The sequence below is a fragment of the Chanos chanos genome, chromosome 6 (assembly GCF_902362185.1).
Source record: "Chanos chanos chromosome 6, fChaCha1.1, whole genome shotgun sequence".
NCBI lineage: Eukaryota > Metazoa > Chordata > Actinopteri > Gonorynchiformes > Chanidae > Chanos > Chanos chanos.
In genome coordinates, this window is record NC_044500.1 from 35,990,632 (window position 1) to 36,014,074 (window position 23,443).

Sequence of the window (23,443 nt, forward strand, 5' to 3'; positions counted from 1 at the left end):
AACGACATTCCAACTGCCTCCTCCTTCCTGACAAATGACCTTGAATGACTTCCTGCTCTCTTCTTGCTTATCTCACACAGATACATCAGTTGGCAACAGATCAGTTATAGTGCCAAGTGTGAGCACTTTAAGACTTAGATCATGAGATGACATTTGTGATGGAAACTTTCTAATCCTCTTAAGACAGATGTATGACTGAGAATTCAAGTTAAGAGTCATCAAATTTTAATGCACAGTGGTAAAAAATAGGAGTAAGAAAAACAGACAAATATTACTATTTAATTACTGTGTCTAGCAGTGCGAGTTTCTCACCAGGCTGTAACCAGTTTTGCAATCCTCTTCCAGACATATTATTTTGAGGATTAAGCTTGTGAAAGCATACAGAGTAAACAGAATTTATGAGGAATGGAAATTATCATTTACATTGAGTTCTTTGAATAATGTGAACTAAAACACAGCGACTGCCTGTAACTCCCCCAAAACACTCATCCAAATAGAGAGAGGTATCAGATGTTTCTCTCTGGTCACTTGATGAGTATAATGGGTGTGTAGAGAAGAAGATCTTCTCCAAGTGTGTACCTTATTTGGATGGATTGTTTTGAATATATTAAGATTTTCAAAGCAGGCGCATGATTTTATGGGACACAAAATTGACTCCTATTTGGACCTAAATGACGAACAAACATTACTGTTACTTCTAAAGAAAATGGAGACTATTTTCAGCAAAGGGAACAGATGAAAGGAGTTGTTTTTGTTATTACACAGAACTTTGCCAACTGCTCTACTGGGGCTACATTACTGTCTGACATCATGGTTTTACCCTAATATCATTGTCATTTTGTCTATGCTGTCATAAACAGACTCAACTGAAAGTAAACAGTACTGGTGTGAAGCAACAATTTTTCCACATCAATAGTCTCTTTTCCGTAATTACAGTGAATATTAAATGGTCAATCAAAACTATCCTGGTCCTTCATCTTCTTAGGTGAGGCGGTAGGAGGGAGTTCTATTTTCGCAGCAAATACACAGCGATCTGCCTGCAGACAATTTAGTCTGGTTAAGGTCAGTAAATAATGAGTTTGATCAGTAAATAAAGACAGTACACATTGCACCCATCCTCCAGAAAAAAAATGCATTGAACTCAATGGATCAGCCCTGAACTGGTTTTGTGATTCAAGCAAGTGCTTTGAACTGCTTTTGGTCAGCTATATGTCTAGCATTACCTAATACATGATCAAAAATGATTTCTCTAACTGTATCATTAGGGAGCAAAGCACAGATCCTGCACAGGCATCCAAATGTATCTCTTTCTTTTCTTTTCTTTTCTTTTCAGGAAACATTGCCACTTCCAAGAAATGAAAGCTCATGAGACTTGGCATTTAATCTGAAATAACTAAATTTGGCACAAATATTTCCCAGATCAGACTGAACAAATCTAACTCTTGCACCACTGCTCTCATAAAATTTGTCTTATATTCAGTGTATATGTGCTATTTTTTTTCAGTGTGACACACTACACTGCTATGGTTCTGCAGGAGAAAAAAAAACTATTCTAATTACTTGCAGTTCACACTGTTGCTTTTAAAAGTCATAAAATCCAAAATTAAGTCATATTTATGGCACAATGATATTTCAGAGGCATTGATTTTTTTTCTCCATATTTCAGTCTTTTCCATATTTATGTCACAAAGAATACATCTTAAAATAATGTTCTGCACTGCCATGAATAAATATAGTGATTAAAGACCAGGTGAATGGAGCAAATCTGTTCCCAGCAAATCTTTACCCTGTCCTAATGTACCTCTGAGAGTGCTGGGCACCAGTGCTGGGAAAGACTCCCATGCTCATTAAAGGTCAGAATGAGTCAAGTTTTCATTCGCTCCCTTTTTTTCTATCCCTATTAAATCCACAAATGTTTAATCCAACAGGGTAATGAAATTAACCTTTTAGCCCACCACCCTATACATCAGTGCCTGGAGAGCCAAATTCTTCTCTGCATCCCTATGTAACCACACACACACACACACACACACACACATGCACAGAGAGAGAGAGCTAGAGAGAGAGAGAGATTTTCATACAAAAGCAATCAAATCAGATCTTGTCTTTTTAAAAACATGTCAGTGCAATTTAAACAGATCAATCAATGCCCATAACAAATGTACAAAATTAATAAATAATCTGTGCTGTAGGAATATTCTGCAATATTTATGGAAAGGCACATAGGGTAGAGTTTTCTTTTCATTTCACATGACAAGCTCGAAAGTTGTTAAGGGTCAAACACGTTTTTGTCTCCACTTAAGTCACAGGGTTGTTCTACACACACAACATGCCTGTCACTGACTTGTAGGTCCTCAGACTTGGACATTGAACAGTCAAAAAGGGAAAATTGCCTAAAACTGAGAGCAGAAATATTAACAAAGATTTTTTTTTCTCAGCTCTTATGCATAATCCATGAATCTTAGCACCGCTGAAAAAAGGCTGCCATTAGAGACTGTATGTGTCCTGCTGAATAGAAATGAACTCTCTATCTAACTAGAAGATAACATCAACTCCTTCATGATTCGATTACCCAGCAACGCCTTGGCTGACCTGCTATCAGGTGCCTGCACAGTAGGGTGGAAGCCTTCAGAGACATTCCTAAGCTTGCACCAAAGACCAGAATCTCTCATTTTAAAGTATGTCACATATTTTGCATAGTTATTATTGAAGTTTTCATTTTCACTGTATGAAATCGTGCGTATCTGACTTGGTACATACCTCCTTATGTGTTAATTGTGTGTTTGAACCATTCAACTGAATCTGTTAATTTCAAGGCTGTGTTCAATTCATAATTTTGGAACTGACTTTGATTCAACTCATGAGTGTGAATCTGAATTAAGCTGGCAGCACCGCACAGGATGGAGGATATGAATTTGAATGAAACAAATTTAATTCAGAGCAAATCAAACAAATTACCCGGATCAATTTAACAGAACACCCACGGCCAGCTGACCAGATGCTAGATACGAGTCAGTTCCAGTGTTCTGAACTGAGCACAGCCCTGATTAATTTAATTGTCATGTACAGGACCTTCACATAATGCTACAACACTAACTCCACAGTCAACACAAAACCTAAAGACTCCCAACAGATAATGTCATTATTACCCTGTGTGAGTGGATGATATTGGCATTTTCATGCACAACCTTAAAAAAATAGCACATTTCAAATTGCAGCTATCTAAGGCAGACTTATATAAAGACAGGTAAGTTTATTACATTCTCACAAATACTATATTTTAGCATGCTATTTTATACTCGTGCTGAATGAAACAATATAAAAGCTATTCAGAATGTTTCATGGATATTGACAGTTAACAAAAAGTTCAAATGTTTTGCAGGTTCTGTGAGACCAGAGGCTGACTACAGAAAAGGCAATCGATTCTAAATACAGTGGCCTGGACAAACGATGACGATCCAGCCAATTCGGCCTCCCATGGTTTCTCTCTCAGACACAGCACCACTGCTCAGACAGACCTGGCCGTTCAGTGATGGCCGGACTTACCAGTCTCAAAGCAGAGATACGGAGACACCAAGTTCCCAATCTAATGCCAATTGAATTTCCATTGATTCGGTGTGTGTTCTCACCATGTACCACAAAGCCCTAGCAGAGTCCAGTCAATTGAAGAGAAATTCTCATTTTAGCGCCGGGTACAAAGCCAGTTGGAATAGCATTGCCAAACACATACATAAGTCACAAACAGCTCAGAGATGACCCAATGTGACCTGAGTGAAAGTGGCCTCTGCTCAGTTCACATATACATTTACGTCTAAGTTGAAAACCTGCTTAAGCTGACTGAGAGTTTTTTTGTGCTCATAGAGGCAGAACTATGGACATTATTTACGCTTATTCTAGTGCTCTGTGATTATTATAGAGATGTCCTGATATCACTTTTCCACTTCGGATACCGATACCACAGCTTTGGCTATCTGCCGATACAAATATCAATCCGATATTTTGTTTTACTCTTGAACAAATATAATAATAATAAAATATATGGAAGCACTTTGCTCATGATGGCCAATTAGCTTCCTAAAAACATCTCACTAAAATGGAGAACAAACAAATACTTCCCTAGTATATAGTCCACAACAACAGCTGGTTATGACTGCCATCCTTTATTCAAACAGAGCAAACCCCCCCCCCCCCCCCCCCCCCCAAAAAAAACAGATACTGCAGTACTTAAAGCAAACAACAGGTTTAAAGTTAAAAAGGGATTAAAATTCCCCGTCGTTACGACGGATTTCCATCAGTATGTGTGTACATATACGTAAATGTGGATATGCATAAATATATATATATAATACTAATCCACAAGGAAGGTTTATTCCAGCAGCTAAGAATAGTGACAGTTTGCAATTAGATGAGCCCGAACACTGTGTTCTGGTGTGCGTCTGACAGTGGCACAAATTCATGGTGTGCCGTAGTAAGCTCCGGGCTCCACACAGTCTCCGGGCTCACGGTGTCCCGGACAACAATATTTTAATGCTTCAGAAAAGATTAATCACTGCCAGGTCAGCAAAGACTTGTGTGTGTAGATAAAACTTAGTATCATGTCTTTTCAATGAAGTTACACCTTGGATTTAGTGACAGTGATACACCTTTTCTGAAGCAAGGCTCTATTCGTGGCACTGTCAAGCAAAATAAGCTGAAAACACATTATTATACTTACGAAAACATAAAATTCAAGTATCCCTATGATTCTAAAGACCTGCCTCAAATTAACCCCGTACCGGTTTTCATAATTAAATATACATACATGACTTTTTTTTTTTTCATTTAAAAAGAGAAGTGTCACTTTGACACACTCCCGCAGTAATCCGCCGATTAACTCTGCCACGGTTCTAGTGTTAAATAGGCTACTGGTGTCCGGGACACTCCTCGAAACATCTGCGCTGCAAATTTTGCGTTCGACTGTCGGATTCTTTTCCTCTTTAAGGATGAAATACTTCCACACCGCTGACATGACTATTCTACAGGTAGCAAACTCTCATGATCATGCGACTAATTGGCCACTAATCAAGTGACGCACTGCGAGTATTGGATCATAATTTTTCCTCCCCTCCAACGTCCGATCCAGCATTGTTGGCCAGTATCGGTCCAATACCGATGCCGAGGATCACACTGGGACATTCCTCTTCAAACGGGCTATTCAAAATGAATCATGGGAACAGTAGTGTGCACCATTACCGATCACATCAAAAAGACAGGAAAGAAAGAGATTTGGAATTTGCTTCTACGCACTGAAGCCCCAGAGTATGTCACATCCAGGCTTGGTTTCTTGGAGTTTAAGGTTTCATCTTAGAATGGACTGAACGGTCTGAATGGAAATTTTCCATTTAAAATTCAGTTCAATCCAGGACCAGTCTTCCTTTTTATCCACAAAACATCCTAAAAAGGTGGTCTCATACTGATTCTCAGTATGTTACTGCAACAAAGTTAACTTTGATTTATCCAGTAAAAGCTCATTATTTCCAGACTCTCAGAATTAAGCCTAAGGATCAATTTCATCACTAAAACACAATGTTATTAGGCTATCTTCTGAGAAGAGTGAGGGTGAACAGTGGTAAACACAAGACAGCTGCAAGGTAGCATATTTTTCTTATTAAAATGAATTACAAGCAGACAAGTAAACTTTTCTTCTATAAGAATGATATCTGGGGGCTAGTATAGGTTGTTGCATCATGATATGTGTGCCTTTGGTGGGCCCAATTTATTTAACTCATCCATACTGCAAAGCACTAACAAGACATTATCCAATTTTCTTCTACTCATTCTCCTAAATTAAAAAGTGTGGAGGACATATGAAATAAAGCTACAAAGACAAAAATAGCGGGTCAAAAGCTTTTTTTTATTTGCCAAAAAAAACTGTGTGAAGTCAAGCACATTATTTTCATATAAGCAATGCAAAGATGTTCAGCTAGCAGAATAGTGGTACTATCAAACTATTATGACCACACACTTGATTCAACCTATCTACCTCTGGTGCTAGGCATTAACCACACTGTGCAGTCCCACTGTCCAGGACTACTGCTGACAATGAGAAATGATGATAAAGAAAACAGCTCCACCATCCTCTTCAAAGTAATGCCCCCATATATTCATAGCAGAGGCATCAATACAATGTTGCCACTGCCACACAGGCAGTTCCGTCTGAAAATCCTGGATTTCACAGTATACTTAAGAGTAATTTATTGTAAGAGTAAATTATTATGTATTTTCAAACTCACTTGACTTTTTGAAAGACAAATAAAACAAAACAAACAAAAACTTCCAAGAATTCAATTCAGAAGCACTAAACACTTACAAAGAACAGGTCCAGACCAGATTAACTTGAATACGTCTGACATTTATAGTGGATTTCTATTAAACATCACTGGCTTCACTGTTCTGCACTGATTCATTACCAGTCATTGGATCTTTGTTTAATGTCTCTCTAATTTGTTTAATCAGTTCCAAAAGCACTCTTTTAAAAGGTCTTTCTCCAAAGAAACTCTAGACACATTCATGTAAAGCAATGTATTTAAAGTATATATTCTCTAATACAAAGCACCTCTAAATGAATGCAACGATAGTTTATCAGAGGTTAAAAAATTTTATTCCATACCAAGAGGAAATGAACATGGCTGAGCAAATACAATTCCAAGTTGTTTCCAAAAAGTTTTAGATCTTCATTATTACATCAGTATGACTTCACCAGGATTTTCATGATTGTAGCAAATCTTTAAAGGTGATGATGCATTTTCTGGCCAAGTTGCAAATTGCAATTCTGAAAAAGGGGGAAAACTGGCATGTACCAAAATGAAATCAACTAACATGGTGAAACAAAATGACCTTGATTATTTAAGCAGCAAAAATGCCTTTATGAAACAAAATACCTTTGTGTAAGTTCTTGGTCATGCTGTCAGATGAATTCAGTCATGCCCCAGGAACTATTAGGTGCAGGTTTTATTAATGATGTGCCAGAGTCCTTCACAGAAATTAGTCACTGCGGTTTTGACTACTGAGCAGCTTTATGTAGTGTTCATGGAAAAGGGAGTGAGGAGTCAATGTGCAGCAAATGTTTCAAGCCATGTGTTTTCTAAATCCTGGACTGTTTAAACAATTTATATCTAATTGTTTCTATCTTTATTGACTCTACATTACCATTAAGAGGTGATGAAATTTTACTAAGACGGCACTGATCTGATTTTGGTTTGATCAGCTTAAAGGTTGAGAGAATGACATCTACAGATTCTGATGCCCTTCAATTTAGCACCGTCCAGTCTTACGCGTGCTGTCATGTGAAATATTAGTCTGGTCACATTTGCATGGCACCACAATGAATCTGATATCACCATGACATCTACAGTCAATCCTTTGACATTGTTGTTCATTCAAAACACTACGGAGAACCTAATCCACCACACAATTTCAAATGCTGTGTTAATGGAGTACAGTTGCATCAATACCTTTGATCTCCAGCACATGACAAAGTTTAGATGGACAGTAGACATTACTGTGACAATAATCCTTTTGCCTCAGACACTGCTGACTCTGGACTGAGAGATGTGTGCAGCTGTATTTTCACTTGCTGATTATTGGTCTATAAAGCAGCCCAAGGCATCAACAAGACTGATAAAAGGCTAGAGAAATTTACTTGGCAGTCAATTTCATCAGCGAGGTTTAAAGCACACCCACTTCAGATTTACAGAATTACAAAGTGATGACCTGTTTTACTGTAAAAGTGAACATTTTCAGAGCTTCCTGTTTAAGAAGTAAAAACTTTTAATACCCACATAAGCCAAAAAATGCAATCGTAGCCACAGATGGCAGCAGACAAGATATCTGGATGACTAGACAACTAAGCTTCTTTCATATTCTGTCTAATAGCAAAGCATACAGTCCAATGTCTGTCTGCCAAAAATGCATAAAGCATTGTCAGGTATAATACTACGCTTGGAAAAATTAGACTGTCACTAAAAAAGACAGTCTAATTCTAAACAATATATCTTTGCATAGGACAAAATAGGCACAGTCATATGAATGCTTCCTGCACTTCTTAAAAATGAAAAACATAAAGCATTTTGAAATATTTTCCTATCGAAAAAAAAAATATTTTCATATCTGTGCTGTCAGTACAAATGATCTTATAGGAACTGGATATTTTTCAGCCAGGTCACATGCGTTGGGAAAGGCTGAGATGGCGACGTACAGAAGTATTTGGATCTAAGCTCCAAAGCTGTTGGACATGATCTAATTGTTCGCACTGGAAAATAATATTTGCATAGATAATACATGTCAATGACTACACTTCTCTGCGAAAACTTTACAATAGCTTTTGCTACTACGCTTCAGCATTTTTCAGCAAATATATTTGGCACAAGAATTTAATAATGCATGAAATGTCAAATCCCTTTGGAAAATATCATTCCAAGGGAAGACCTTTTTCACTTGTTTGCCAAGTGCTGAGGTCCCTTTGGACAGATGCAAAGACTGCGAGGGAGGGAAAATTTCAATCTGGCCATTTCCTGTCACCTTATCTCTTGCTCCTCTCTGTTCCGTTCATTCAGGCGCTTTCCAGAGGCATCCAGCAGCTGTACCCTCACTTCCTGTACCGCTTCCTGTTCTCCTCCATGGCCCCACTACGAGTGTCAGAGCAGGTGAGGTATTTCTGCGCGTGACAAGAGCTGACCCTCCTCTGAACTTGACACACAGACATGGGATGACCCACGAAAGAGGGTAATGGGAACGATGCCGGTTGAATAAGAATGCTTAAGGAATCCTGTGTAAATGATTAGGATACACTTTACCACAATGTTTTTTTATTTTCTATTTTCTATGCCAACTGTCAGTGTACCATTCGCCTTAACTTTTATGCTCTATTCAGTTCTTAATACTGCCTGGAGGTATAAGGACCACACAGGTGATTAAAAGAATTAACGAGAATCGCAGTATTTGTTGTCACTTGGGTTTTAAGGAGCTACACTTAAACATGTGTGGTCAACACATGGCTGGCTGCCCTCACCCAAGCTGCTGTCTGTGTCCTGCTCGTGCGTGTGTGTGTGTGTGTGTGCGTGTGCGTGTGTGTGTGTGTGTGGGTGTGCACGGATGAGAGTATGCAAAGTCATTAGCAGATGCTCTTAGTATACAGACAGTCTCAGCGTGGGTTTACCCCGGGAAGCCTGCGATGAAATGGTACAAATAATGAGGGGCATTATCAATCACAGGCAGGAGGCGACTCACTCGCACAGCCTGCTCTCACCACTAAGAGAGAGAGTGGAAAAAGACCAGCTCCACACTGGCCGCTTTATTTTGCCAACTGCTTTTGTTTCGGCTAAAGTTTGGATTCACCATCTGTACGCTGACACTTTCAAGTCATTCCCGCCCTCTTTCTCTCTCCAAGAGCAATAGTTTAAGCGGAGTAAAGGGGAAAGGATTACTCCTTTGCAGTACTCACGTTAATTAACACAAGAGCCGTATCTGTTTACACAACTGATTGGCAGATAATCAGAGAATGTTTCTGTCCAAAATCCCTAATTCTGAGGACTGACAACATTAGACGAGTAGAGGTTTGATCATCTCTGTGTCGAGCAATGCAGTGGTGGGTATTACGCAATTTCTGTAAAGCTGCTGGCAATGACATAATCACCTCCCTGTGGGAACACATACCTAAATGGAGAGGGGAGGACAATACTTAATAGTTCAGTACAGGTCAAGCCTGGTCAAAACAGGTTGTCTGACGCGCTCGACAGAAGCCAGGGGATTAAGGCACAGACAGACACCCACCAACACACACACACACACACACACACACGCACGCACGCACGCGCACACACACAAGCGTGCGGATTCACCTCTGTGGCAGTACTGTGACACTGAGCTGTGAAGGTAGTTTCAAAAGGCTTGAGATGCTTGGGACCAGGCAAGAAAAAAAAAATAGAAGCACATCTGTCTATTTTTTAACTTTTCACTTTTTCTAGATCTTTTCTTTTAAAACAAAAAGTTAAGAAATCATATTTCATGCAAGATCACTAAAGAGCTTAATTGTTATAAAAGTAGTCACAGCTGTTTCAAGGATGAGAACACAGCATATGTGATCATCCGGTTTATAATATCACTGATGAATGTCCTGTGGTGGTGTAATTATGGTTTTTGTCAGTTATTTTACATTTGCTGGTGTAGACATCATCTTCAAGACAGAGCTGAGATCTACAGCTAAGCAATTTACCTCTCATAATATGGACGCTGGCAAACTACCATTGTACAACTGCCTGCAAAACCATATTACAAAAAGCAAACCACAAAACCATGCAATAAGAGTTAAATTAACGTGATAAAGGATGTAAAATTATGTTAAAATACTAAGCCTATCAGTGAAAACAATCAGCTGACCGAAATGGATTGCGCTCAGTGGCTTGCTACGTATGTTAATATTCATATGGTATGAGCCTTGAAATCGTGTCTGTGCACTCTTGTCTTATCTTATGAGTTTCAGGCATTAGTGTTGGTCTATACCATCAAACACAGACAAAAAACTTACAGATAACAATAACAAAAAAATGATGCTGCCAGACGATGGCTTGAACACAAAAGAGGTCTCACACCATAAAACATTTAACTCAGAGTTTCATCTATTCGAGGTTTAATCTAATTCAAGATTTACGATATCGCCGGCTCTCTAGAAAACATATTCATTTTTTCGTTTATGCTGGCAGCTGAGGTAAAGAACCTGAATTAGAAGACAGTAACAGAAAAGTGTTAGAATTATTAGAATTTATTTGTGAGAGTCTGGCAACAAAATATTTTGTTTTTAATCGAGTTTTTGACACATCTTTCTTAATGTTTTATGTACTTTTTTTTGTGCCACTGGTACATAATTAACGAGTGCCTTGCTGAGCATGTGCTCTATTTGAGTAAGGTCATTATTTAAGTGAGAACATTACAATAATGATTTGCTGTCTTTTGATGTCTCTCTCTCATCTTTGACAGGTTGCGTGTGAGACATAAATAAGCTAAAATATATTAACTGCTGAAGCTCCTGCTCAAAATGCCATTCTTTATCTAAAGGTCACTGAACTTTGCGTTGACCGTCATAACCATGATAACCAAGACCGTCATTTCCTTGACTGTCTCTGGTTATCTCACAATACAATGTGCTCGCAGCTTAACATGCTTATGCCATGGGATTGTTCTAAGGCTCAGATTAGTAACAAAGTGAAGAGTCATTCATGAGCTTGACAGAACAAATGGATGGTAGGATGACGTCTCTCATTTCAGAGTGGTCAAATCCCTCGATAGAGCACGTTCACCTCCATCACACTGGAAGCAACTGAAGAATGTCCCTCAGGGGTACAACATCATACAGTCTGTGTAGTTAACCTGTTACACAAATCCAAATGATCATCATTAATCACTGGCTAATTACTGAGAACTAGGCTTTCATGAGGCCTGCCATGTTGAAATGGATGCTGCTGGTTTCACCGAGTGTGGTCTTTCATATCACTAGCTAATTAAAATGCCACTGGGGAACCACTCTTGATCCCCCAGCCCTTAAATGCCCGTGGCATACAGATGTTTCCACCTGCAGCCCTGCCCCTGCTCTCTGGTGCCCCTCAGGGGACCGTCACTGTAGAAGGGCTTCAAACAAACATACCATAACATCATACATGGTATGGCCAATTAAGTCAAACAGACCTTTTGAAGCAATAGAGAGCAGTTTCAGGAGAAAGTAGAGATCCAAGCTGCCTCACACATTCACAGTGAAACGATCATCACCTCAGACTCATAAAGTCCTGAGAGCAGGAACATACTGTCCTAATATATTCAGTGTGAGCCCCTGAGGAAAATGTGATCTTTGAACAGGGCCCTTAATGATTTAGTGAAACATTAGGGTTATGTTAAGCATGCAGTTTCATCCTTAAGTCTCTGTAGTGCTGTTCAGTAATGTCAAATGTTACGTTTCATGACTGTCCTGAAAATCAAAAAGGACATGACAAATGCCTAGAGTCATCTATCCTTGTATATCCATCTGTTATACATTTTCCCATGAAAGACCAGCCGGAATGTAAAATTACACCATTTATCCACATGTGAAATCAAATTCAATGAACAAATTAGGAGTCCTGAGTTTTGTAGCACTTCACTTCAGTTGAACAAAATAGCCATACTATATTACAGCTTTAAGACTCAGTCAAGCGGAAATAAGAAGAAAATAAAAAAAAAGTAACGATTTCACATTAAAACTTTCTGTTTTCACACGGATTTCCATCGCAGCAATTTCTCTCTCGGCAGCTTTCGTCGGGGAGGCCAAGAAGCAGAGTTAAGAGTTAAGGTGAGTTAAAAGCGGCTATCCTTTTCCACCCTGCGAAAGACCCGACCATGTTTAGCCCCAAGCCAGAACTCCACGGAAATACTCTTTACACTAATGCCATCACATGCCATGTTAGTCATTCTGTACAAAAAGCCCTCTAGTCCTCCCATGATTCTGAAGACCTCACTTACACCGACACTTCTAAAAAGAGACAGGTGCAGCTGTCTTCATATAACATGTCTTCAGAAAAATGAATAAATGTACTCAGTCTTGCAGATGTTCATCATTCTAAAGGCCTGAGCTGCTTCTGGAGATGGCGTTTATTTCTTAAAGAGGGTATACAGACAAATAACTTTTAGAAAATGGTCCCTTTTTAAGTCGTTGGGGTAGCAATTCAGTGTCTCAAGCAGAGTTAAAAGAGCTGCAAGATGGTTGTGTCTGTTACTGAACAGAAAACAATTACTGTCAGTGACTGCCTCTATCACCCTTTGAAAGACGAACCATCAAGTATAGCTGAGCTCTGAAAATTGAGCCAAGTAAATATAATTCATTTTTCTCAGAGTATGCACAGCTTATGTGTCTCATGCAATTTATACTAGTGTGCTTTACTGAACACGCAGCAGTTGAATAGCCTGGGCGGCACCAGCTCATATATATTCTATCATACATAAATACATGTTGATTTTGAGTGCTCACATATTTATTATGAATGTAAAATGCATTGCACATTTTCTTTTTAAACCCCTATAATACTCACTGCTTATCATTCACATACCCAAATCATTTCTCTTAGAGTCCTTGGATGTCTGATCAAATTGGGAATTGTGCTGGAATAAACCTTTGTGTTTTGGTTGGTTAAAACTAAACCATGTAATGTGTGAAAGCACTTCTCAGAGAGTTCTGCCTTGTAGTTGGGATGAATTAGCCAGACAGGTGCATGGACATTGTAAGGCTCGTGTTCATGCCCCAGCTAAGCTGCCAGAGCATTTCTCCCTTCTGTCATTGCTCGGAAAGCAAAACTAGTGTTGAGGGGTGAGTCAGAGACAATGTGGTATTGAAATGCACAGTGTGACAGGAGGAAACGTAATTATTCTCAAAACTCAGTGTAGTCAGACAACTTCTTAAGTGTTCTTTTACACTACATTAACAGTGACATCATTTGAAAAATTTTGGAGCAAAATAATTCCGATGAAAGTAATTCAAATTAGATGTACTGGAAGTACGTATCCTTTGGGCTACTGTTGACAGCATGACTACTGAACCGTAGTAAAGCATGTGGCAATGGAATCTTATAGATGGCCTTTGGAGTGACAGTAAACCAATGCCCCCAGGGGAGAAAACAACTGAACAGAGCTCTTGTCTCCAGCTCTCTTTCAACCTCCAGATGACAGCCTTGCTTCCCTCCTGCCAAGCCCCGGGCGCTTGTGTTTCTTCTGCCACACACGAACATTCTCCTAACCAAGGTCCTGACTGCTGTGTGTGAGGGCCATTCACCTGCTGCAGGCACAGCCCAGCCCCCTGTGACAGGAGACTAATCAAACTGACCTGAGGCAATGATTTCATGAGTGTAGAACTTAATCTCTTCTGCCACGCCATATGCACACCTTACAATTGCCAACCAACAAGAGGAGCCATGGGGCCAAACACAATGCAGAGATTGAGAGCAGATAGAAATTTGGTCTCAAGATGATACCGACACACTGGACACAGACTTCAAACCACAAATACGCACTGTACTTAAGGGTCCAGCTTGGTAATTACCAAACGTTTCACCTATCCAAACCAATGGATTAATTGCTGTAACTAAGCCACTATGGGCTGTGAGGAAATACAGCCTGAGGGGGCTTCAGATTTTGGCCAGGACACTTAAATATGTACTCGACAGAGAGAGAATATATGAGAAGCCATAGGCAGTTTACTATCTCTGTGGTGAACCGTGACAGTTAGATTTCCGTTTGGATTAGGCTGTGTTTATAAGACACCCAACAGATCTACAGATACTTATAAATTAAACTCAGCTGGGGATCTCCTCTTTTTAAAAAAATCCCTCTTTCAACAACAAGGATCGCTTCTCGTAGCTGTGCCTCAACGTATTACAATTATGGTAATAGCTATTATTCCTTTAGCGTTTGCTTTGCCGTGGTGCTTGACTTCGAAACTAGAGCACTGGGAGAGGATCACTGTCACTTGCCTCCAAAGCTGCAGCAAGCTGTAATCTCTCCAAAACACCATCGCTATGACTGAATGTATCCGTACAAGAGCACTTGAGGAGTTAGGTAACAACTAGGCAACCAGCTGAGATTTCTTGGAGTAATATGCTGTATTTGAATTCTCCAGATGAAGAGTCATTTTCATGCATGTTCCACTACTGGTTGGTGAATATTTTATAATCTAGTGTATGATGATGAACAATGATAAGCATGACAATTTTAATCAGAACCCCAACTTTCAATAAAAAAATATCTATAGACAGTTTTATGATATAGAAAAGGCAAGTGTTTGTTAAGTGTTTCAGAGAAGGGAACTGGTGTCCAGGCAAGATTTCATCATGGGGTACGCACAGAAACCTAACCATGCACGCACACGTACACGCTCGCGCACATGGACACATCGAGAGAGCGCTGAGAGAGAAATGCCACTGACTGATTAACGAATAATTAAATCTGGCCTACCTATTTCTATTTGAAGTTTACTCTCCTTCTCCCAGGTTTCGAACGAATTAAGTTGCTTGAGGGAGCGTTTACTCATTTTGAGCTTGGCTGCTGTCTACGGCTAACATGAACTACCTAGTGTAGGACTGTCATTGGTGATAATTTGGGGGGGTGGGGGGATTCTGCGCATCAGCAAACCAATCAGATCTCCCTCATGCGCATATTTGCACACAAGAGGCAAATGACTGACAACACCAACCTCCTTTACGGCTGTTTCTATGGTAGCGGTGACAACAGATTAGACGTTGAACACACAGCCTAACTGAAGAGTGTTTAGCCAGAGGAGAAATATGAAGTGGACTTGCACATGATCTGTCAATATCAGCAAACACTCAGAGGTGGTCACCATGTCATTCCCCGCCCACAAATGGGGAATCTCATGGTACACATTGTGCATGCAGCCGTACAACTGCTGGCGCCTGTGCTGGTGTCAATAAACTCCAGGTGCAAATTGCTGACATACATGATATGGACTACATTTATATTCTTTATTAAGCTTCATCCAGTATATTTTAACAATAATATCAATATTTCTGAACTTCAAGTGTGCTGATGGTATGTATCAGTGTGTACTACAGATTTTAACTGTCCCTATATGACACAACCACTCCAAATGGGTAGTATAATTAAAATAATTGACTGACACAGTATTTAATCTTTCATTTCCCTGTTACAGACTAAAATCTAATAACAATTCATGCTATACTCTATAGGTGAATGCTCTGAACATTTTCACTGTTTTTGAATTTGTCAGCGTATGAAACATGAGCTCATTAAACTGTGCTCTTTTGACTGACAGTTTATGCGTGCACAGATGCAGGGTTTTCCTGAACAAGACCTCACACTGACCCATGGTACGCTAGCTGAAAATGAATGACAGGTTGATAAACACGTTGAGTAACTGTAAGCACTATGAGTCATCATTCTGATTAAACTTGGCCCACATTGAATGCCTGAGGCCATCCATACACGCACGCACACACACACACACACACACACAAACACATATATTTGTGTGTGTGTGTGCGCGCACGTGTGTGTGTGTATGACCACTCAGTGTGATACAGACATACACCCCATGAGGAATGTTATCCAAAGCATGAACAGGCATATTTGCATTCTGTAAATTACATTCTTAATTGTCTCTGAAGAACAGTTCTTGAATAGTCTGAATATACAGCATTCTCTCTAGTTCGTCACTTTGTCTCTTGCCTGCGTTACCTTCTCTGACAACGCGCCCAGTGGTCCAGAGGACATAACTCAGCCTCAACTGAATCTGAGGCAGTGCATTCTCAAGGTCTACAACAGGCTTATTTTCAGCCTCCAGTAAACATCTGTCAGAACGCTATGTGAAGAGTCATGCTTTCTCAGTGGACTTCCCTCTCTCTCTCTCTCTCTCTCTCTCTCTCTCTGTCTGTCTCTCTCTCTCAAAAAAGAAAAAAAAAAACAAAAGACAATAAAAGCAACTCTTTGTCAGGTATGGGAGATGCTACTGGCCTTCAGTGACTAATGGCATTGAAGGATCTCATGTCAACTGCAAGATCAATCAGTCAATTAGGACTTGTCAGCAAGTGAAAATGGGAATGCTGACGGTTCGCCATTCGGTTAAAAATGGCAATACACAGTCCCATACACTAGGTACACAATACAAGTCAGGCAGATTAATTTATAGTCAGTCTTAGATGGTAGTAACACCATATGGGTGCACTGAAAATGTTGGAGTGGAGGGTATCCAAAGAGAAGCAATAGTTCTTTGTTCAGACATCTGACTGGATGTTAAACATTGAAATCAGCAAAGACTAAACTTAATCAAAAACATAGATTATCTCCCAGTCTTCTCTTTTGAGTCAGGGTTTGTTTTCATCTTTTTTAAACAAGATTCATGATTCAATGGCACAACACACAACAAGCTTTAATCTAAATATAGAGAAGACAAATGAGTTACTGTCAAACTTAAATAAAAGAATAATTAAGGATAAAAATGGCTGAGGATGTTTTTAACCTAAGTGAGGGCTAAAGCTATGGGCAGGCTGAAGTCAATGAAAAAGACTGTACTGCAGTTCAAGGCCTTTTGCAGAGAGGGATACTCAACAGCAATGTCTGCATGATAGATGGCCTCCATTTACACTTCTGATAAGCTCCTGTGGGAAATGCTATCGGCCTTTTACAAATGAAAGGCAACGGACATGATACAATCCATCCTCAGATCCTGATACCATTCATTTCCTTCCTCAGAGAGCATGGATGCACTCCAGAGTACCAGGAAATTCTGTATACAGGATCAACACTAGTAAGATCCAATACAGATCCAATCTCTCAAACTTCCATGATTTTAACTCCTAATCATGGAGTGGCTGTAAGATTATTTTGTGAGTGCAATAAATAATACTCTCTTGTAATTTAAGTATACATCATTCACAGTAAAGATAGGAACAAATTAAACATGTTCCTTATATAAGAATGGAAAAGTTACCCTTGACCTGAACACATATTGTAAGATGATATTGTGTTTGTGTAAAAAGCCTTTATAAGCTATAAAAGCTGTGCTGTAAAAGCTTCAAGTTGCATGTCATATAGCCTTTAATATGCTGCTTACAAAAAAAAAATTCTCACAACCAAAAAAAACAGAAATGGCACCGTCTCCCACTATGAATTAGCATACAAAATTATTACGTAACTCAAAGCGCTGTTATCTCCCGAAAAATGCATGCTGTCTGCAGCAAACTTTTCAAAGCCTTCTCAGTCTCCAAAGATCCTGGTAGAATTCTTAATTCTAGGACATATTAGAATGCTAAGCCCGTGCAACACAGATCACAGATTTCTTGACAGGAGTTCCAATTTGCAATGTTCTGCACCAGTAAACAATATCCTGTGCTCCTGCATTGTCACAAAATGATCGATGGCGTGAGCCATCTCAGCATATTCCTCAACCTTTGTAAAAAAAAAAGAAATCAGAAAGATCTTTAACCAACATCAAAAGAAACATTTGTTTTTGTTCATATGTTGTGCCCTTTTTGTTCGGGAACACAATAAACAACTTCATGACACCTTTTCATAACTTCATGATTATACCACAATGCAGTATTTGATGAAAGTCAATGGTCTGGATAGACTGCCTTACTTGTGGTTGAGTGGACATTGGATAGGCATGTGATACTATGGGTAGTTTGTGTTTCAGTTAGTGTTAAATCAAAATTAATGGCTCCTTAAATGCTACTACACAGTTTTAATTCCAGTGTGCATTCAAATGTAAAGACAGAATTATAGACGCTGGCCTGCACTCTTCAGTGCATTGAAAAAAAAAACTGAAATGTGAACAACCTCACAAACTCATTTAAGCCCCGAAATTATAATTGCATAAGAAAATAAATGTAAAGCGTCATACACATAAGTTATTATTTAATTGACATTGCCCTAAATTAGATGGTGGAGAATGCATGATGTAAACACAACAAACCAATGACAAGACAGGCCAAGCAGGTTATCGCAATGCAGCTCACTACTGCCTACTTCTATCCTTCAACCATTTACATGTCCGTCTACATTTCATTAGCTAAGAGTGTATTCTCTTCATCTTGGAAATTTAAATAGCTGCTTGACATGACCACCCAGGAGTTTCATTGACTGTTCTCTAACATCTGGGAAGGGTGTCTCTCTGCTGGAGAAATACATCACAGGGAGCATACATTTCTCTATTACCCAGGGCTATCCACCACTCCTATTCATACACTTAATTACCTAGCTCACTGGAAATTCTGAAATACCTTTTGAGCATTTTGAGTGGCAGGTTACTAAACTTGAACGAAAAACATGAGGTTGCTCATACTGTACAGTTGTTCACATGAATGAGATCTCTGCTGAATAGAATATACGGGTTCACATGAAAAATATCAGTTATTCTCTTCCACTTTTTCAAATTGTTGTATTGACTCCTCAACTACAGTATAGTCAGTATAATAATTGCAGAATCCAATGTGTCACAACAAAATGTCAGGAAAGTCATAATTACTTTCATTTAAAATACAAAACCTCTCTGTTATCTCTGAGTCTGAGTCTGTTATCATTCTCGGGTTTAACAATGCAGATCCACACCCACATTCATCCAGGTCTACTCACTATATACTGACTGCTGACTATAGAACATCAACTGACACTAACACAGTTTGTGAGAGCTCACTGCCTCTTAACTAGATATAAGATAGATCAGGATTGCAAATTTCCATTTGGAGAAGCACTCCACAAAAGAAATGCAATAGACTGAGGAAATTTTAAAACCACGATTTTCTAGTAGTAGGGCATGACTAAGAGTCAAAGTGACCAAATCCTGTACTGACATGCAAAATGCTGTAGTTGCAGACCTAAATTGAATGAGCACTAGAAACAGTAAAACTCCCTGAATGCTACATGGCCTACATGCTACTCAGGGTTATGTGAACTTCCATTCATCTATAACAATACGTCATGGTGATATCTCTACTTTCTGTGTGACAATTACAACAGAAACATGGATGGATGAAGGATTTGTCTACTGGAAACTGCGAAGGCCAAACGGGGAGGCTTATTATTTCACTCAATTGAAGGCTTTGTGGTGGATTACATAATACATCACAAGAAGAAACAAGTCAATGCAGTCATACTGCAGATTACAGTGGTCTGATTTTGATGTTTGTATGCAAAGGCCATGTGAGGAGCTCCCTCAGTGGCCCTCCAGCCAAGGCCTGGATTGCCAGCTTGCTGTGGTAAGCACAAAGCTAGCAGCTGACGTGGCAAACTGCTCCATAACATGAGGGGCAGGAGTCACTTTCAGCACAAATACACTCACTTCATCTCCGCACTGAATTTGAACATTATGTACAATATCCCTCTTGTTTGTAGAATCTATGAACAGCAATTTTATTGTGTTTTCTGCTGCCTAAATCATAACACGCATCCAAGCAATCACTAGTGGTATCATCTAAGGACATCAAAAAAAAAAAAAAGTCAAGTGCAGAAAAGTAGACATTGTAATATGGCTTGAAAATCGGCCCTCACAGCCTCTGTTCTAGCATTAGGAAGCTGGGCTCTGAGGGACATATACTGTTTTGCTGCTCTGTGCAGTGTCCCTGTTCTCTTTGAGAGGGGCTTACCAAAGTGAAACATGATTCAAATGTAAACTACCAGCAGAGCACAATAAAAATAGCCTAACAGTTGTTTCAAGAATATCTCATGCTAAAAATAGAACAACTGTCACAATCAAACTATTTCTGGAGCCGGCAAATGACACCATTCAAAATTCTCAAAAAGACAGAGACAAAGGACAGAGAGTCCATATTTGACGTACAAAAACATTTATGTCATTTTTAAACTTTTGCTGGCCATGATTCAGTTTCACCAGGAACTGAACTCCAATTAACAGCTTCATCTTCTTACTAGTTTCAGTGCACGGAAGACCCCAAAAACCTGTCTCTCAAATGAGATCAGTAATACTAGAAGATCTTTTTTTTTTTCCCTGGGTGCTAACTACACATCTTAGATCTGCAAAATCACACGACCTGACTTGCACTGAAGAGACTTTGTGAAGCACTACCCCAATATCCTTCGGTATAAAGGCCATGAAAAATTCCATCAACTGTAGTAACAGTAAGCCATTTTTTCCTCTGTAAACAAATGAAATAAAGGCAGAAAGTACACATACGAGTGCATAATTATCAGCACCCCTCTCTCTAGCTCACGATCAGAATCATTGCGAGTAAAATATGGAGGTATTAAAAATCTTGCTGGCCTGTAGCCAGCAACATTACGGCAAAAAGACAGACAATATTTAAAAAAAATTGATTCAAGCAAGAAAGAACAGTCAAGTTTTCAGGGATCAAATTTGTAAAGCCTGGAAATAGAGTTCCTTTGGCCATTGTGTTTTCACCAAACCTTGTGTGCAAACAGAATCAAATCATTCTCTTCGCATCTGCTAAGCTTGCAATTAAATTCGATAGACTGAATCTGAATAGGTCATCAAGCCTGTAACAATGAAAATGACCTCTAAACCAAGCATCAGACTAGTGTACAAACAGTATTTCATGGAAAGGACTGTTGTAGAACAGAGCATAGTTCTTAAACCCAACGGCTGAAATGACAATTAAATCACGGCAGGTTACTCTGAATGACAGGCAAGATATCACAACACCCCATTTATTTAAGCATGTACAATACATGATGCTTTGTACTGGATATACATATCAAAACCCCAAGTCTTCTGAACCATTGTTATGTGTCTATCATAGGAATTTATGTCCACCGCCTATCCAAAAGCTTACACTGCATTCCATAAATATCTCGGATTAATACTTATCTCTGCAATAAATCCAGTTAAAGGACTAACACACTGCTGCAAGCCTATGAAAGAATTCATCAGAAAAAGAGAGACACCAGAGTGATTTTAGCTGAGCGTGATCATGATTATCAATTTAATAAAGTAATTATTGATAAGACTTTTAGGACGAGTTTTTTCTCGTGCTGTACATAATCACTGCTGTGCGTTTGGGCTTGTGTAAATCAGCAGTTGTGTGCTCAGTACTATGATGACCAGGGATTTGCAGATGGGTCTCTGTTTACGAGCACGAGCAGCCTTGATTGACGCTTACATTTATACAGAGCGAAGTGTTACCAACAACGTGACTAATAACATAGGCAACCTCATCGAATGGTGTGGATCACCTCAATAATACCAGTTGGTTTCTATAAATTCCACATTTAGCTTAATTTTTTAAGTCCAACATACTCGTTAATTGTGCAACTGAAATTAAGCGGTGGTGCCATCAAGGGTGGCGTCCACAAATATTCAGTCCTTGGAGCAATCAAGAGATTGGTTCTCGCTGACAGTACGCGGAATCAGTTCATGATATAAAATACATACTAACTGAGGATTTTCTGTCATAAAAGCACTCAGTTTGGAAATGTGAAAAATAACCACCCCAATTTAGAGATAAACGCCGATTTTCTAAAAGCCAGTATTTTCATACAGCAGGCTACTGTGTACGTAGTGTTGTTTTTACTTCACAATATATGGATAGACTCACTTATTCATGGTTATTTCTAAGGCAGTTATCACAGCTGGAATACAGGTGTTTCCATGTGCACCATAGCGCACACATGACTCTTATAAATAACCAGTGATAATATAATCCGAAAGGTCTTCCGTTCAGAATAAACCAAAATCAGATTTATTTAAGCACAACATAGAAGATTATGAATTACGTGCAGAAGGAGCTTTAATGTGCAGACTCTCACGCGTTCTTTGCCCTCCCACCGCTACTCCATTTCATAGTAATATTGGCTACAACGAGAGGTTTTCCGATCCACCGCACAATTGAATGGCAAAAGGCTCTGGGTTTCAGTTACACCGCTTGAAACAAGATTCCTGTCGTTACACTAATACTGGATCATCAGAGTAAATAAATAAGGTTGGAAACGAAAGGTCTGAATAAATAGTGGATACGTTTGAATGTGCTGGCTCGCCAATTCAGTCATAGCCTAAATTTAAATATCTAACCCATTCTGCTCCTCAAACCTACAAGATAATAAAACTACATAGAAGGCTACATATACCTCCTGTATGACACTGCCCCGTGAGAGTGTAACGGTGGTATTCTATTTGTTCACCCCGGAGTGCGCAGCGCACTTCCTGACCCCCTCTACCGACTGTCCCGCTGTGTAAGCCTGTATGTACAGTGGCTCCTGATCAACATAAAGCTGTCCTGACCCAACTTAATGTAGATGATTGCACTTCTTATCATCACTGCCTGTTTCAATAAATGAAACAGTCACTGAAGAGGATTTTTTGACAAAACGATGACTTACTTTTCTTGTATCACATTTTCCTTTATAGCTCCCAGCGTGGAGTGACTGTTGCCCTGCTGTAGTCTGCAGGTGGCCAGGTGCCGCTGGTGTTGATCTTTCAAGCAAGCGTTTTCTTTACAAAGATCGCACACTTGCTGCTCAAGTTCTTCAATCCGATTCTTTTGCTTTTCCAGCAACTCCTGTTGTGTCTCGATTATTTTATTGAGTTCCTTAAGGTACTCCGCCGCTTTGCTAGGGTTCTCGGTCGGATTTTCCATTTCGCTGTACGTATGGATCCCATCCATAGGCAATTCTTGTCGCTTTGCTGAGTCTATGGTTGAGCGCCGTCAAATTCCAACTCGGTGTGTTCCCTTCGCTCCGCCATTGTTTATGTTTGATGGTGATTGGTTGAGTAAAGAAGTTGGCTAAGCGTTTGTCCGCTGCAGCGCGCCGTCCAGAGGCTCTGCACCAGAATAACTAACCTCCGTAAACCGCTCCGTGGATGGAGAATCCATTAACCCTTTCAATGAAGAATCAGAGGTGTCGCTCTTGCGTTGTCTAACGACAAATTGTGTTGTTCAACAAA

General features: G+C 39.5%; 1 protein-coding gene across 2 annotated transcripts in view; it reads right to left on the reverse strand.

Annotated features, from left to right (window-relative positions):
* The window catches only part of iqsec1b (IQ motif and Sec7 domain ArfGEF 1b), a 131,000-nt gene extending 107,801 nt beyond the window's left edge, over window positions 1–23,199 (reverse strand). For both annotated transcript variants that reach the window (XM_030777266.1, XM_030777268.1), the window contains exon 1: window positions 22,879–23,199. In XM_030777266.1, the coding sequence (XP_030633126.1) occupies window positions 22,879–23,162 (284 nt within the window). In that variant the 5' untranslated portion in view covers window positions 23,163–23,199. The remainder of the gene's footprint in view (window positions 1–22,878) is intronic.
* Window positions 23,200–23,443: the final 244 nt, after the last annotated feature.